Below are 16,865 nucleotides of genomic sequence, written 5' to 3' on the forward strand. Positions count from 1 at the left end.
GACCAACTTAGTGCCGATTTATGAGTTACCGTTTATAGAATGACATATAGGTTGCTTCAGCATTGGTATTGTTATATACACAAAAGGGTTCCTTACATTGTTTTGTACACAAAAAGTTTTGACCAAGAGAAAGAATGCCTTCCCTCTACCTGAAATAACAGGGTCAAATGAATGGGGAACAGACTATATTCAATAGTTTTAACTCTCTTTGATGATTATTATGAAGAAAATTTAATGTCATGTTTTTTGTGTTCGCACTTTTTCGCTTCCTTTGTAAATATATATTTTTTTTTACAAGTAAATGCAACAATTGATCATCTTATTTGTGTTACTAAACACGAAGGGGAACGACCGAGTATAAAAATTTAATTAGGTTAGAACTGAGAGGGAGGGTAGATTTCACTTTTTATTTTAATTAAGAATTTTAATTATATGCAGTAAACCAGTGTCCACAACAATACAGTAAATAAGTTTAACATTGGTGCTAAATTTTAAAACCAGTGGATTCTACTGAGAGCAAAGAAACACTTGGGAAATGCTAAAAACTGCCTTGCGTGTAAATAGTTAGATACCCCGAGCCTGCTCTAAACAAGTTTCAGCAGTGAGTTATCGTTCATAACAACCCCTAGCGGCAGTTGAAAGGCCTAGCAGTGGTTAGAGTGTCTGAACTACCGTCAAGGAGTTAAGAGTTGATCCTTGCGTCACGGATTCGATTCCCATTGTAGGACGTGGAGACCGGTCCTTCGGATGAGGCCATATTTAACGGTAAACCAAGGATTCGTGTCACAGTAAGTGCTGGTACGTAAAAGATCCCTCACTGCTCAATGACTCGAGTGCCGAGTATAGAAAACAAGCTAATTCAGAGAATTTTTGTCCCCCGCTTAGGAAAAAGTAAACCATGTGCAGTTCGGGGGGAGGGGGGGGGGACTCGGATCCCCCTCACTGAATCTGTAGAATTATTAAATGTATGCATGTATACTGAAGCAAATAAAATATGCCAATATAGATATAAAGATTTGATTGCTTATTCTTTATTATGTATATAGAAGATTCTTTTTATATGGAATATTTATCACACTGTTATGATGATTTTATGAGTTTGTGCAAGGAAGACCTCATAATTTTTTCATTTCACATGCTGAATACTATAATTTAGTAAAAAAAAAAAGTATTTCGAATAAAAAAGAAAATGGATCATCCGGGATTCGAACGCGGCACCTCTTACATGTGAAGCGGGAGACGTACGACTTGACCACGGAACTTCTTGACGCAAGCGAAAATTCTAAGGTAAAAATGAAGTCGCATAGATGTATATATTCACGTTCGATATGGTCAAAATTTTACACAATGTGGTGTCTAATTTAACCTTTATTAAACAGTTCTAATAGATGTTATAAGAATATAAAGTCCGTCGAGAACCTGTTTTATACGTAACAATAACTCTCCTCATGCCCCTGTGCTAAAAATAGCGACATGAAATAAAATAAAAACTAATAAAACTAACGGGGCGGGACACTTTGAGAGGGGTGAGAGAGGTTCTAAGGAGCTTGGTATATAAAATTACATTGCAAAAGCCCCAAATCCTCTTGAAATATCGCCTGGAAAAGATAGTGTTATACACAGAAAGAATGTATAAATTTACGACCTTGAACTTTGACCTTTTGACCTCAAAATTTATAGGGGTCTTCCTTAGGCCACAGGGGGTTGTTATTTAAAATTTCATAGCAAAAGCTCAAAGGGTTCTCGAGATATCGCGCGGAAACGAAAGTTTTATAACCGACAGAATTTGCGAATTCATGACCTTTGACCTTTTGACCCCAAAATCAATAGTGTTCTTCTTTAGTCCATAAGGAGGTCCTATGCCAAATTTCATTGCAGAAGCTCAAAGGGTTCTCGGGATATCATGGGGAAACGAAAGCTTTACAGACAGACAGAATGACGGACGGACGGACAGACTGCTAGACGGACGGACAGACTGCTAGACGGACGGACAGACCCAAATTTATATCCCTTCACTTTTCAAGCGGGGGACAAAAAAATTGCTGCTATTAATAGCAAGTTGATTGGTCGCCGTATGAGTGAAAAAAATTTGAGAGGGACGTAAAAACGAAGTCATCATTTCGTTAGTTCTAAGGTCGATACAATGATCTTGTCAGTAAATGCAATTTTTTAATTTTTGGTTTGGAATTGATTCCATACTGAATTGTCTACGGTTTTTTTCTTTTTTTTAGTTTTCCAGACAGAAGCACACGGCCGATGTGACCGGTCGGGTCGGCAGGGGGTGCTCATTTTCCATGTCATCTGATCCTACATTTGTATCTCTGATGTTTTAGAGGTCATTATTTGCTCTGCTAACAGAGGAAAAAACTTGAGGTCTCGAGTTGCTGTGGTAGCTACTGGCATAAATGCGACATATCATTTGTGCAAATACTATTGTAGCTGAAACAAAAAGCCGCGATCTACCTTTCGGTGGATGTCCAATCGATGGAAATCCCCTCCTTAGCCTCTGACGTTAAAAGCCATAGATGTATAGAACAAAAAAGTCACAAATGTGTAAGATGATATCCAGATGATATATAAATTATGTTCATATTTGCCAGTGGATGTAAATTTTGATAGAGCTGAAATATCTCGAAAAAGTTTGTGGTGACTCAATGTTGGATCGAAAAATTCTGGAAGCTAGGAACGCGTAAATGCATTTTTAAAGCAAACAAAGAGTCTGACTCGGTCATTCAGTAATAATGCTCGCACATCAAATAATTCAGAAGAGACAACCTGTCTGGGAGCAATTAAAATCCGAGACTGTTCGAGAATTTTAAATTTCGCAGGAAAACATGATTCAGTTTCAGAATCTGACTGAGCTGCCAATTTTTTACTGCTCAGTAAAAGACTTTCTTTGTAATTTACGCATTTTGAAGCATTTTTCATTCATGTTGAGACACCGGTCAACACTTGCAGTTTGACCTTATTTATACTAAGCACTTTGCATGCTCTGGGGGATCTTTTTCAAGCTAGCACCTTTTGGGACAAGCTAGGATCCTCGGGTTACACGGCCTTATTCTGTTGTCTTTAGAGAAGTGTACAGGCCTACATCCTTCTGTGGATGTAGACAAAAGCCTGTCCACTTCTCTAAAAAGATTAGGCCTCACCCGAATAACCCTACGGGACCGAACCGGCATTTATAGCGAACGCTCCTAATTACGACCATTAATATTTATTTATTTATTTATTTACATGTACTTGTACAAAAAGAACACACAAATCATGCTTAAATTTTGAGAATTACACTGGTTGCCTATCTCAATCTATGTTGACATATATACACAGTGACACTAATAAGACGCCCTACTAGCTGTGGATCACGTGGTACGGAATTATTTATTTTGACCACTACACGTAGTACCTTACCGACAGTTCGATATCCTAGGCTTGTAACATCTATGACACATTAAGTAAGTAAACATCAAAAGTACTTAATTAAATGTGTTTTCTGTGCATAATTTTTAATCAGTGATTTATATTTAATATCGATTCTTAGTTTAAGTATTTTAACGTACCAGGGAAATGTAAACATATGAGGTATGGTGGACCATTCTTGTATGTAGTAAATTACATGTACTTTAATGTTGATAAGATTGAACTGATTTTGCCGATTATCTATTACAATTCGTACTTACAGAATAGACTTTTTGATGGTCCTTTACATATGAGAAAGATACAGTCATTTTACCAGTAACGAATATTTGTCAGTATCGAATTTTTTTTTTTTTTAATTTAAATATTTTAGGAAGACATAGTGACGGGTTTTAAAAATCTTACTAGGTAAATACAATAAAAGGATAACTTTTCTATCTCTATGTTGTATTTTTGTAATATCTGCAACCTGCATGATAATTTCCCACAGTATTTACAATTTGAAACGATGACCTAGATTTTAACAAGCGCAAGGCAAGTCTTGGAAAACGAAAGTGTGTCGACAAATGCGTCTAAATAAAAAATTTCGATATGTTGTTGATCCAGATTGAGTATGTAGTCAATATTAAGGATAAATACAAAAAGATGTAATATTGAATTAAACAAAAATTGACTTTTGAATGAAATTTAACAGCTAAACTAACCAAGTGTTGTTTTCTTAGTTACGAATCACGAATTTTCGAAGAACGAAAAATGCGTTTTACGGGATGGGAAAAAAGTGAAAATACTATCAAAACGATTTATAAGCACAGATATTCCATGAAAATTATGTCTCAGAGATGGTTGATTTAATTTTAATAACGCATTTCACTAAAAGGTTCTCATAAAATGCAACATTTTTCATATTGTTTAGTTTTAGAAAAATAATCATTTGAATCAACAAGTAATGCTTACTAGTATATAGTTTTTGTAGAATTTTCTTGAAGGTATATTTCTGCAATAATTGATCGATCAACCGAATTAATTTATTAAGTCAGCAACAGTAAAAGGCAAATGATTCGATATACTGAAAAATCAATTCGAAACTAGGAAAATAGGGGGGGGGTTGTTTTTGACAGCTCTGTCCCTGTACCATTTATATTTTGGAAATTTTTGTACCACTTATTTGTAAAGCTTAGAAATACAAATCAAACAACAACAAAGAAAATTTGGAAATTCAAAGATGTGGGTTGTATTTAAGACGTAAATAGAAACCGATTCGTTACTGGTAAAATGACTGTACATGTTTTTAGGTCAAAGCGTCTGGAAAAACCTACTGATGCGTACAATCCAAACATTTTTCAGGTTATTAAAATAAACAAGTATTGGATTAATTTGCTTTGAAAAAAAAAAAGTTTTGAATAATAAGTATTTTCTTGAAATTTAGAAGATATATTAGAAAAACTTCTGTCAATTGTATAAAAGATGTTTAATCGTTTCAGGTGATACTGAACCAGATACAATAGTTTCACGTTCATGTCCAGAATTTACAATAGAATTTCATCGTTGATACTTGCTGTGCTGTTGGTAGTTTATTGTATTGAATGTAACATGGCGACTGTTTTACCGTTTTCAAACAAAGAAATGTCTGCAGCTTTCTCAAGAGCTAATAAGAGATTCATGCTAAGTCTGCTGAAGCAGTTACCATCAGAATCCAATATATTCTACTCGCCATTCAGCATATCAACAGCCCTAGCAATGGTTCATATGGGAGCAAGAACAGAAACCTTGAAAGAAATGACTGAAGCCCTCCACTTTGAGGAAATGGACAAAGATGTCCACACAGCATTTGGCTCTTATCTTGATTTCTTGTCAAAGGAAACCGTTGATTGCACACTTAAAACTGCCAATAGAATCTATCAAAGCATGAGGTTCAAACCTGAAGAATCTTTCCTAGAAGACTGCAACACACATTTTAAAGCTTCATTAGAGAGCGTCGATTTTTCTCAGTCTGAGGCAGCAAGCAAAATAATCAATTCCTGGGTTAGTCAGCAAACTGAAAATAAAATCCAAGATCTGATTCCAGCAAGTGCGCTGGATGAACTTACATTCATGGTTCTAGTAAATGCCATCTACTTTAGAGGAAACTGGAACAGAAAATTTCAAAGCAAGCTCACACAAGTAATGGAGTTTCGGAACACCAAGGAAAAAGTAAACACAGACATGATGTATCAAAAGGCCTCTTTCAATTTCTGCCACTTGCCTGACCTAACGCTTAGTGCCCTTGAGCTGCCATATCAAGGAAAAACCCTCAGCATGCTTATTCTTCTCCCCTTAGCTGTCGATGGTATAGAGCATCTAGAAAAAAATTTAACAGAATCTCTCCTCAAATCTATAGTCAGTAACCTAAGGGAGAAGAAGGTTGCTGTGTATCTACCGAAATTTAAAATGGAATCGACCTTTCAGCTGAAGCCATATTTGTCAGCTTTGGGTATGCCTTTAGCATTTGGAGATAATGCTGATTTTACAGGCATGGATAAAGATAAAGATGTTTACATTAGTGAGGTGTACCATAAAGCCTTTGTTGATGTCAATGAAGAAGGAACCGAAGCTGCCGCAGCCACGGGTGTCGTTATGAAGAAGCGATCTATAGAGATTACCCCAGAGTTTCGAGCAAATCACCCTTTTTTATTTTTTATTCGAGATTCAGTTAATGACGTCATTCTGTTTGCTGGGAGATTTTATAAACCTACCAGCGCATCTGTAAAGGACGAACTTTAGTTGATAGTGATGTAAATTACAAAATGTTCATTTATTTGATGTATAGAAATTAGCATTCCGGCATGTCATTTTAAATGAGGACATTATGTTGAATAGTTTTTTATAACATGTACATAACATGTTGATACTGGAAATTGAATTTGTTGAAAAGATTAAACAGCATTTTTAATTCTGAAGTTTTTGTCCAATATAACTTGATGCACAAGTAAATTACGCCAGAATACACTTCTTTTTATCCGTTTTAGAATTTAATGAAGGTGTAGAACAGTTAATGACCTTGGTCTTACCCTTCTCCTAAAATAACCCGTGTAATTTAATCTAACTGATACAATCACTTAGTGATTTTGTCTTCTTGAATCCTAGAATATAGTATTAATATTAAAATATAATAAATATGAGAAGAATCCCTCCTTAAAGGTTGCAGATAGTGTGCATGTAACTGAGACATATTAAGTAACAATACATTGACTCATGCGTTCATAACAAAATGGCTACACTTAAGAAAGCCCTCCTAATATTTACGTCGGAAAAGCAATATAATATGTATCAACTCAAGTAATCTATGAAATATATGTACTGAAGGATTATTCACCAAAATTTATATTTGTCTGGAATTTATGTTTGGTACACATCACCAATTAGGCTAATGTCAAAGTAAGGAAACGATTTTTAGCCGGGCTTATTGCTCAAAGAGCAATTGCCGGCTTATGTGATCCTGTTCAAGGCAGGATGCTGACCCCATAGTCGCCATTTTAAAGTTACGTGCAAAAATATAGTTCTTACTTTCAACCGCTTTTGAGATAATACAAACGCTAAATAAAGCAACAAAAATAAAACGAAGTTTTATCTATATAAAATAAACATTAGTAGTAATGACTTTGAAAACTTCATAAGTCAAAGAACATAGTTCATTAGCGTAAGGATTTTTGATATAATCAGTGTTACCGTAGTTCTCTTGTTCACATACGAGGTAAAGCAGGAGAGGGAACCAGACTGGCCTGTTTGTTTACATTCAGCTGCGAAATCGGACCGTGGTATTAGGATTGAAAAACTCACTGTCAGTGTCTTATCATTTGTATTGATAGTTTTAAAATAATTTTTTCATCAGAATATAAACGTGATTCATGTAAGAAATCCATTCTACTCCGTAAATGAGCCCGGCTCTCTGTACTTCTGAGTACTTTGATTTACTGTTTGACATTTTACTTACGCACTGCAGATCCAGTCAAAATTCATGGAAATGATAAAATGTTGTTAAAAACTCAACAATGTCTTGCAAAATACATAGATTTTATTGCATCCTTTTATTTAATTTAGAGGATTGTAAGTGCATATTTTTAGACCTTGTAGTTGCGCGAACAATAATTGATGTCAGTAACGTCGGACACGAGAACGCCGTAATGACCAATAATGAATAACGCCTCACCATAGTTGAAATATTTGTATTTGAACTATTTAAAGTAGAATTTTTAGAATTATTTATTACTTTCGATAACATAAGCAATTTTCATTTTTACCTACCTACCTACCTACCTAGTCCTTGTTGCACCCGGAGGCACATAGGGCAAGGACTAGGGATTTCCATTCCTCTCTATTCTTTGCAATCTTCTCCACCTTTCCCCAGGTGAGATTTATTTCCTTAAGCTCTTTCTCCACTGTTCGCCTCCATGTTGTTTTTGGTCGGCCTTTCCTCCTCTTCCCTTCTGGGGTCCATCTGAGTGCCACTCTTGTGATGTCATCTGTGGGCTTTCTCAAGACATGGCCTATCCATCTCCATCTATATTTTACTAGTAAGGTCCTCATGTCTGTTGTTTTAGTTGTTTCATACAAATTTTTGTTGGTTATTTTTGCTGGCCAAAATATCCTCTAGATCTTTCTGAGGCACCCATTATGAAAACTTGATAGTTTCTAATGTCACTTTCAGTCATCTTCCAGCATTCAGCACCATACATTAAAACAGATAGGACACAGCTATTATACAGTCTGATCTTAGTATGTCTGCTAATACTGCTTGACTTCCATGTGTTCTTAAGCTTGACAAAGGCTCCTCTGGCTTTACCTAATCTTGATATTATGTCCTTGTCAGCTCCGCCATCTGATGTTACCACACTTCCCAGGTATGTAAAATAATCTGTATTTTTGATATCTCCTCCATTCAATTGTATTTTGGGTGGGCTTTTTGTATTTAGGGACATTACTTCTGTTTTCTTTATGTTGATGTTCAATCCGATTTTGCTGGCATTTATTTGTAAATTAGATGTTTTTCTTTGCATTTGTGTTTCCAGATGAGATAATAAAGCCAGGTCATCTGCATAATCTAAGTCCTCTAGTTTGTTGAAAAGAGTCCATCTGATGCCGGTATTCTCATCACTAAGGGTTGATCTCATTACCCAGTCTACTGCTATGATGAACAATAGAGCTGACATCACACATCCTTGTCTCACTCCTGACTTAACAAGAAAGCTTGTCTTTGATGATCTACCAATAGAGCATTTAAATTCTTCATAAAATGCTTTTATTAGGTCAACTAGTTTAGATGGTATACCGTAGTGCCTCAGGATTTTCCACAAACTGTCTCTGTGAATGCTATCAAAAGCTTTTTCGAAGTCAATGAAGTTTATGATGAGTTGTCTTTGCCACTCTGTGCACTGTTCTATTATGTTTCTTAGTACAAATACTTGGTCACAGCAGCTCTTTCCATTTCTGAAGCCTGCCTGTTCTTTCCTTAGTTTTTTATCCACTGCTGTCTTTATTCTGCTTACAATTATTTTACTGAATATCTTGCTTGGTATAGAGAGTAAAGTAATACCTCTCCAGTTGTTACAGTTTGTGAGGTCTCCTTTCTTTGGTAGTTTGATGATGCTACCTTCAGACCATGTTGCTGGTATCATGTTGTACTTCCATTTTTTTTTTAATTTTTAATTTAAAATTAATATGACAAAGTGAAACCGCCAATTTCACTGCAACATAAAGAGTTAGATATTACAGTACCAACACCGTGCGCAACGACGGAGCATTTCCATGAACTTGTTTTGACAATTGCAAATTGTAATACATGTATGTAACAGAACACAAACACCCTGGGGTACTTCTGTCGTCCAACTTAGCATGGTCTGATCATCTTGATATCATCATGAAGAAAGCATACAAAAACGGGGGCTACTTAAAAAGCTAAAATTTGCTCTGTCAATTCTATCCCAGATTTATATACTGTAGAAGTACTTTTTTCCGCGTGGTATTAATTTACGCTATGTACGCGGTCACAAATTTTCCGCGGAAATTTGTCCAAGCGTACTTAATACAAATGTAAGGCATATAGAGACTATATAGAAAATCCGCGTAATTTTCTACCCGTGGATTAAACAGAAATTGAGATTCCGCGGAATTAAGACCCCGTGGAAAAAAAGTATGTCTACAGTATATCTTTTATTAGACCACACCTTGAATACTGGTATGCTGTTGAAGTTTGGTCTGGATGCACAAAACAGACATTGATAATCTTGAGAAAATACAATTATTTGCTGCAGGAATAGTTACTGGGCTTACATGTATAATTATTTCTTCAAAACATTCATTATATTTGGAATACAGAAGAAACAGAGCAAAACTAATAACAATCAATAAAAAGCACAATAATTTAGTACCAAATCATTTTGATTTAGTACCTGATACAAGAGGCAATATTTCAGGATACACTACCTGGAATTCCTTAAATTCTTCTTTGTAAAAATACAGATAAGAATTATATAATAAATCATTTATTCTGATACTGTAAGAAAGTGGAATTCACTTTGCCTCAAAAAAGGAGGCAACTTCTATTAAAAAAATAATAACCGTCTGCACAAGAGTATTCTAAAACCTAAGAAATATTTTTCATATGGGAAAAATATCCCTGTAATCTAATAGCTAGTCCTAATTGTTCTTGTGGACTACAATAAAAGATGCATATTATTTGCTTATTGCTTGTTAGAATTATATAAAAGCAAGGAATTCCTTAATGAATAAGCTATTGTCATTTAATTATTTATATGTTATAACACATTTATATGTTATGAATGTACATTTAATGCTATGAGGTATTGATTTTCTTACAAAATGCTGAATTTTTCAAGATTATTCAAACTTTCTAGAATGAATGTGGTCGTTTTGCAAACTAAGATTTTTTTTTTACCAATTCAAATCTTATTTTCTTTCTATTACTACTTTGCTTATGTAGTGGACCGTATAAATACATGTGTTTTATTTTGGCAATTTAACAAAATATTGTATTAAGAGAAAAACTATCGTAGTTTTTTAACTTGCATCTGATCCTTTTGACTCTGTCAATAAAATATGTTCAATTCAATTCAAACACAAATTAAAGTTGCAATAACCAAAAAAAGACATTGTAACATTGTTCAAATTTTTGTCGAACATTGTGTCAAAATATGGATATCAAAACACACTCTATTTCATTTATTAATTTTTAACAGAATAATAGATTTAAACTCCTCCGTAAATCGAAACTTGATATTTCTCGTCACGGTCGTAAATTGTTGCTATATTTAGAACTGCGCGTTTCATACAAAGAAGTCTGACCATTCAAACCCAAAACTGGATGGACCTTTTTTCTTGCTTCCGGACTTTCTGCAGGTTAAAATATTAAAAATCTGCTAGAGTATACATATGAGGGAGGAATATAACTTTGGGGAAAACCCTTTTCAGATAAGGTAGTTACAGGAAATCTAAATTACACGATTAATTTACACTTACATGTAACATTAAATATTCTTATGTTTCTTGAAAATTGAGCATTAAATGACAGAATTTTATTACTTGCGAATGATATTTTTTATTCATGTAGTATAATGATAAATATACGTCATCAACTAGTGCCCGCCTCTGAAATCAAAGTACTGGGAATACTGAATCGAGTTGTCATTTTCCAGTAAAATGCAGAGGCACTTGTTTCTGAAATAAATTTACACCATAGTATAATAATAACACAAGGTGGCTAACTCCGAATTACACTCAGAACCCCCTCCTCAGTTTCTTTTCATTTGCTTCAGCATCGCAGCACAGTTAAGGTTACAAAAAGGAGGCGGAGCCTAATTTGTACGGGAAAACTTGACTATGACATCATACACAATATACGTCATACAACATTTCTTTAAAATACCACAAAATGAGTTTATCTGCTAATTTAACCAGTAAGAAATCATATAACAACATAAAAACTTACTACAGCGTGTTGTTTTGTCGTTAGTTAAGTCCCACAAAACAAGTTATAAACAAGTCACTGATCGCAATACACTTGTCAATATGACGTCATTTCTTACAACGTGACGTAGTTTGTGTGCAGTGAGAGACAGATCAAGTAATATTTTCTCAACAAAATATGAATTCTCTAATTAAATAAAATATCATTTACAGATATTCTATGGGCTAATAACTTGAATTTAATGTCTTATTCGCTATTTCATTAATATATTTTCTATACATTGCGTATTTAATTAACACTGCCGTATATTTGTATGCAAGTACATCGGGAGTTATGTGGGGGGTCTTAATAAATCGATCTAGTGCAAGGGCATACACTCTATGGATCAAAGTAAGCTTTTACATTTCAACTATAGAACTATTAAGGTATCTGAAAAGTGCTGCGATCCTGATGAAATCTTAAAAACAATTTAATTATATCAATATTTCATGCCGCTGACCAGCAAAAAATATAGCATTCGGTCATACAAGTATAATTTTAACAATGGAATTGCAGAATTTAGACAGGATCGCAGCACTTTTTAGAAACTACAATACGTGTTGAAAATATTTATATACTAAACTTGGAAATTCAAATTGGTTATGCCCTTGCACTAGTGACATTTATATCAAACATCAATACTTCAAGTCAATGTGCTAAAATCGCGTGACTGCAGCATCACGTGACTAGTCTAAATATAAAATATTATCGTCCTCGATATGTAGTTATTAATCATAATTACAATTATCCGATATAAATAATGTACTTAAAATTATCGCCATCCCGATTACGAATACATTTTTAAATACAAAATTTAGTCGATATTTCCATTGCGCACCTTAACTGTACTGCGATGGACTTTCTAATGGCTTTTCAACAGTTCTGTGAAAATGATTTCCAAGAATGACATGGGAATTGTTTTCCATCGTAATGAGAATGTAGGTGTCTCTTCATGCAGACTAAATACTTTTACATTTTTTTTTTTTTTTGCAAATTGCACATTAAAAATGTGTTGCAGGCCCAGAACAACGGTTTCAAAAGTAACCCCCCCCCCAAAAAAAAATGACAAGCCCAAAAAACTCTTCAATAGATCCTGTTATTTGCCAGTGTTCGACCTTATAGCATCAAAAAGTGTAAGGGGAAGCCATCATCTCAAGGGAAACTTACTACATTGAAATACTATACTAAAAAAAGGTGGGGGCTACCACCCCCACCCCCCCCCCAAGAATTATACAAGCCCTAGTGGTGGCATAATTTCCACCATCTCGGTAAACTTAACTTTCTCTTCCAACAGCTTTATAATAAAAAATAAGCAATGAAAGCCTAAAAACCGAAATGTTTATCAAGTATCATGAAATCAAGTAAACAAAATAATCTATACACAGTTGTAAATCATATATTTTTTTGTTTTTATCCAAAGTATTTTCCCCCTTTTCCAACGCAACTCCCCCTTTTTCCAAAGCAACTCCCCTTTTCAAATAATGATCAAAGGTCGACCCCCCCCCCTCCGTCACCTTTGCATTAGAAATTAGAAATCGTCTCCTTGCATTCTTTAAAAGACTATTTTCTAAATTCTGATTATCATACTACATGTATAACAGTTATTAAATAATAAAACACCTAGGCCACATACATTCTAGAAATACTGCATAAATATTCATTAATGCATATTTTTGGTCATCGACTTGGTGAAATTTGTGAAATCTGAAAATAGATCCGACGTGTTTGAGCATACTAGATGGTGAAGCCTGGCAAACTTCAGATGTACATGTACCTTAGTTATCATATTGTTCCATGCAATATAGCATTTGTGCAAATACTAATTATAAAAGCAACAAAATGCCATGAACTACATGTACCTTTCGGTGGATTTCCAATCGACGAAAATCGACTCCCTCTGGCGTTAAAAGCGTCACTCCCTCGATCTTTTTTGCGTCTCAAAGTAACCGTTAGACTCAGTGGCTTCGCGCAATGTTTTAAAACACATCGTTTTTTGCACTAATAAAAGTCACATTATTTGTTACAATGCGATATTGTGTAATGAGAAAACAACACACCGGTTATATTTTGAAAATGATTTTTTTTTTATTTATTTACTTATTTTAGTAACATAAAGTATAATTTACAAATGATATATGGTAGGACTTTGATATAATTTTGGTTAATGAATCACATTAATTTCCAAATTCTTTTTTATTTTTTCATGTCAATTATATTCTAGATGTCTTTTGATCTAGATCTGTTCTTTTAAAAATAAGTATTCCCTTTTTGTTTTGCCTGGAACCAGAAACAGTACTGCTCATGTAACTAGTAATTCTGTTCATTAACATGACTCTTTAGCGCAAAATGCTTAAAGTTCTTTTTAACAGTTCGTCTACTTTTTATCTAAATAGCTGGTATTTTAAGAGTTACTTTTTGATATCTTTTATCATGAGAGATCCGTCCCAATGAAAAATTTTAAAGTTGATAACCACAAGAATTTTCCTTTCAATAGTAACAAATGACTATTTTAAAAGATAAAACAATACCTCATTACCCAAACTAGATACCTGATACAGCCTCTAAAACATCCACAGTCTTTTTTTTTTTTTTTTTGCTTTGTCCACTGAAATATTTGTATTTGAAGAATATTACTGTTCGTTTTGTTTTTTAAGTACGAGGTCTGAAATGTCGATTAAGGTATACAATCCATAAAATGACAATTTTCTAAACTTAAATATCCATCCGGTATTAAATACGCTTAAAATAATTCAAATCAGTTTTAACAGAAAATGGTTTACCATGAGAAATTTTCAAACATATGGTTACCCGAGCAGTAATTAATTAATTAAGAATGCATTAAGGTCTATGGAAACAAGCAATCTTTTTTAAATAGATATTTAAATACTTCGAATATCAAAAACTGCTATGGTGGAAAGATTTATATAATTATCAAGAATAGAAAAAACGTTTAAAAGAATAATTTTTCACCAGATGGAATTTTTAAAAATAATTTTTTTGATTAAAAGCAAAGGGGGAAAACTCTTCAAGAACGATTCAAGGTCAAAAACGAGGACACGTTCCGCTCTTACATATTAAGACTAAAAAATGAAGAATATGTCTACATATACTGAGAATTCAGCCAATATATATCTGTTCTGCATTCAGATTTATTGAATCTGAGGCTATTATGGATCGGATACCTTAACCTAGCTGAAAAAAAAATCCAAATAGTATCTTAAAAAAAAGAAATGATTCAATTGAAATATTTAGTAGCTATTTGCTAATGAGTAGTAACAAAAACATTAATACAAATTAAAGTAATAAAGAAATAACATACTTTTATCGTCGGATTTTGCCGATTATATCTTTGATTACCTGCAAAATATGCTTTCTGGTGTTCCTTTTATTTGTTGTTGCAGCACATAGTTCAGAATATCTAGTAGAAAAACCTACTGATGCTTAAAAAATCTTACTATTTTACAGGTGGTGATCATAAACACACATTTACTCTTAGCTTATATATGAAATGTAATTAAAATTGCAAAATTATGAATATTTCCTTAAAAATTTAAAAATACATAAAAAAAACTTCTGTTTATTTGTTAATTTAATCGTTTCAGATTAAACAAATCAAATACGAAAACTGCATCATTATGTCCAGAAATTACAAAAGGCTTTTGCCGTTGATACTTGTGCTTGTGGTGGTTTATTGTATTAATTACAAAATGGCAACTAAATTACGTTTCCCAAATAAAGAAGCACCTGCCACATTTCCAACTAAAGAACTATCTGCAGCTTTCTCCAGAGCTAACAAAAGATTCATGCTAAGTCTACTGAAGCAGTTACAACCAGAATCCAATATCTTCTACTCGCTGTTCAGCATATCAACAGCCCTAGCAATGGTTCATATGGGAGCAAGAACAGAAACACTGAAAGAAATGACTCAAGCCCTTCACTTTGAGGAAATGGACAAAGATGTCCACACAGCATTTGGCTCTTATCTTGATTTCTTGTCAAGGAAAACTGGTGAATGCACACTTAAAACTGCCAATAGAATCTATCAAAGCATGAGGTTCAAACCTGAAGAATCTTTCCTAGAAGACTGCAACAAACATTTTAAAGCTACGTTAGAGAGCGTCGATTTCTCTCAGCAAGCAAAAAAATAAACTCCTGGGTTAGCAAGCAAACTGAGAATAAAATCCAGGATCTGATTCCAGCGAGTGCGCTGGATGAACTAACATTCATGGTTCTAGTGAATTCCATCTACTTCAAAGGAAACTGGAACAGAAAATTTGATAGCGAGCTCACACAAGTAATGGAGTTTCGGAACACTGAGGGAAAAGTAGACACAGACATGATGTATCAAAAGGCCTCTTTCAGATTCTGTCACATACAAGACCCAATGCTTCGTGCCCTTGAGATGCCATACCAAGGAAAATTCCTCAGCATGCTTATTCTCCTACCCGAAGCCGTAGATGGTATAGAGCATCTAGAGAAAAAATTAACGGAATCTGTCCTTAAAACTGTTGTTAATAACCTAAGGGAGAAGAAGACTGCTGTGTATCTTCTAAATTCAAAATGGAGTCGACCTTTCAGTTGAAGCCATATTTGTCAGCCTTGGGTATGCCTTTAGCATTTGACTCAAAAAATGCTGATTTTACAGGCATGGACAAAGATAAAGAAATTAACATTAGTGAGATTTTCCATAAAACCTTTGTTGATGTCAACGAAGAAGGAACTGAAGCTGCCGCAGCTACGGGACTCGTTGTAGAGGCGGTGTCCCTTACACCAGAGTTTCGGGCAAATCACCCTTCTCTGTTTTTTATTCGAGATTCGGTTAATGACGTCATTCTGTTCGCTGGGAGATTTTATAAACCTGCTAGCGTCTCTGTAAAGGACAAACTTTAGTTTAGAATAATGTAATCTACAAAATGTTCATTTAATTGATGAAGAACTTGGCATTTCTGCTTATCATTATGAATCATGATATTATGTTGGATCGTTTATTTAACTTGTTTATACTAGAAAATCAAATATGTTTACAAATGTTTTAGATAAAAAAAACGTGTTCATGATTAAACACCATTATAATCAACAGTTTTGGCTGAATTTCAAATATTTCCATTTCTAATTTTTTTCTCTGTGATAACTCTTTGAAAGTTAGCGGAGTTGATATCTTGATAATTCTACCGGAATGTAAATTAGGCAGGTCAATAGGTCAGGAGCTAAGGAGACCTAATATGCATGCAAATTCTCGTGCGCATCTGTCTTTGCGTCTGACGCTAAAGGAGGACAAATATGCATAAAAATCTCGGCTGCCTTGTGTTTTTTACGAAAGGACTATTGATATTGACATGGGAGTCCTCGTAGTGTAATTTACATCTATGTCTACATTTTAAAGTCTAAATCTACAATTTTATTTCACAATGAAATGGAAATAGAAGGAATCACTGTTTAGATAGTATAGTAT

The 16,865-nt window shown here is 34.1% G+C and overlaps 1 protein-coding gene and 1 pseudogene across 2 annotated transcripts; both read left to right on the forward strand.

Moving 5' to 3' along the window:
- The first annotated feature begins 3,350 nt into the window (after positions 1-3,350).
- Positions 3,351-6,323, forward strand: LOC134246448 (leukocyte elastase inhibitor-like). Of its 2 annotated transcripts, none has more exons than XM_062728816.1 (2): positions 3,351-3,452; positions 4,896-6,323. In XM_062728816.1, the coding sequence occupies exon 2, from the start codon at positions 4,930-4,932 to the stop codon at positions 6,172-6,174; it is 1,245 nt and encodes a 414-aa protein (XP_062584800.1). In that variant the 5' UTR covers positions 3,351-3,452; positions 4,896-4,929; the 3' UTR covers positions 6,175-6,323. The 2 variants fall into 2 exon arrangements, with proteins under 2 accessions (XP_062584800.1, XP_062584801.1); XM_062728817.1 differs by lacking the exon at positions 3,351-3,452 and adding an exon at positions 3,580-3,597.
- An 8,797-nt stretch (positions 6,324-15,120) lies between these two features.
- On the forward strand, positions 15,121-16,480 carry LOC134246421 (serpin B8-like; annotated as a pseudogene).
- Positions 16,481-16,865: the final 385 nt, after the last annotated feature.

This window comes from Saccostrea cucullata, unplaced genomic scaffold, assembly GCF_032062105.1.
Source record: "Saccostrea cucullata isolate Sc308-1 unplaced genomic scaffold, CSIRO_AGI_Scuc_v1 ctg532, whole genome shotgun sequence".
Lineage (NCBI taxonomy): Eukaryota > Metazoa > Mollusca > Bivalvia > Ostreida > Ostreidae > Saccostrea > Saccostrea cuccullata.

Bases quoted from the DNA above. Each gene is read 5' to 3' on its own strand.
- LOC134246448 (XM_062728816.1), top strand. From the start codon at position 4,930: ATGTCCAGAATTTACAATAGAATTTCATCGTTGATACTTGCTGTGCTG.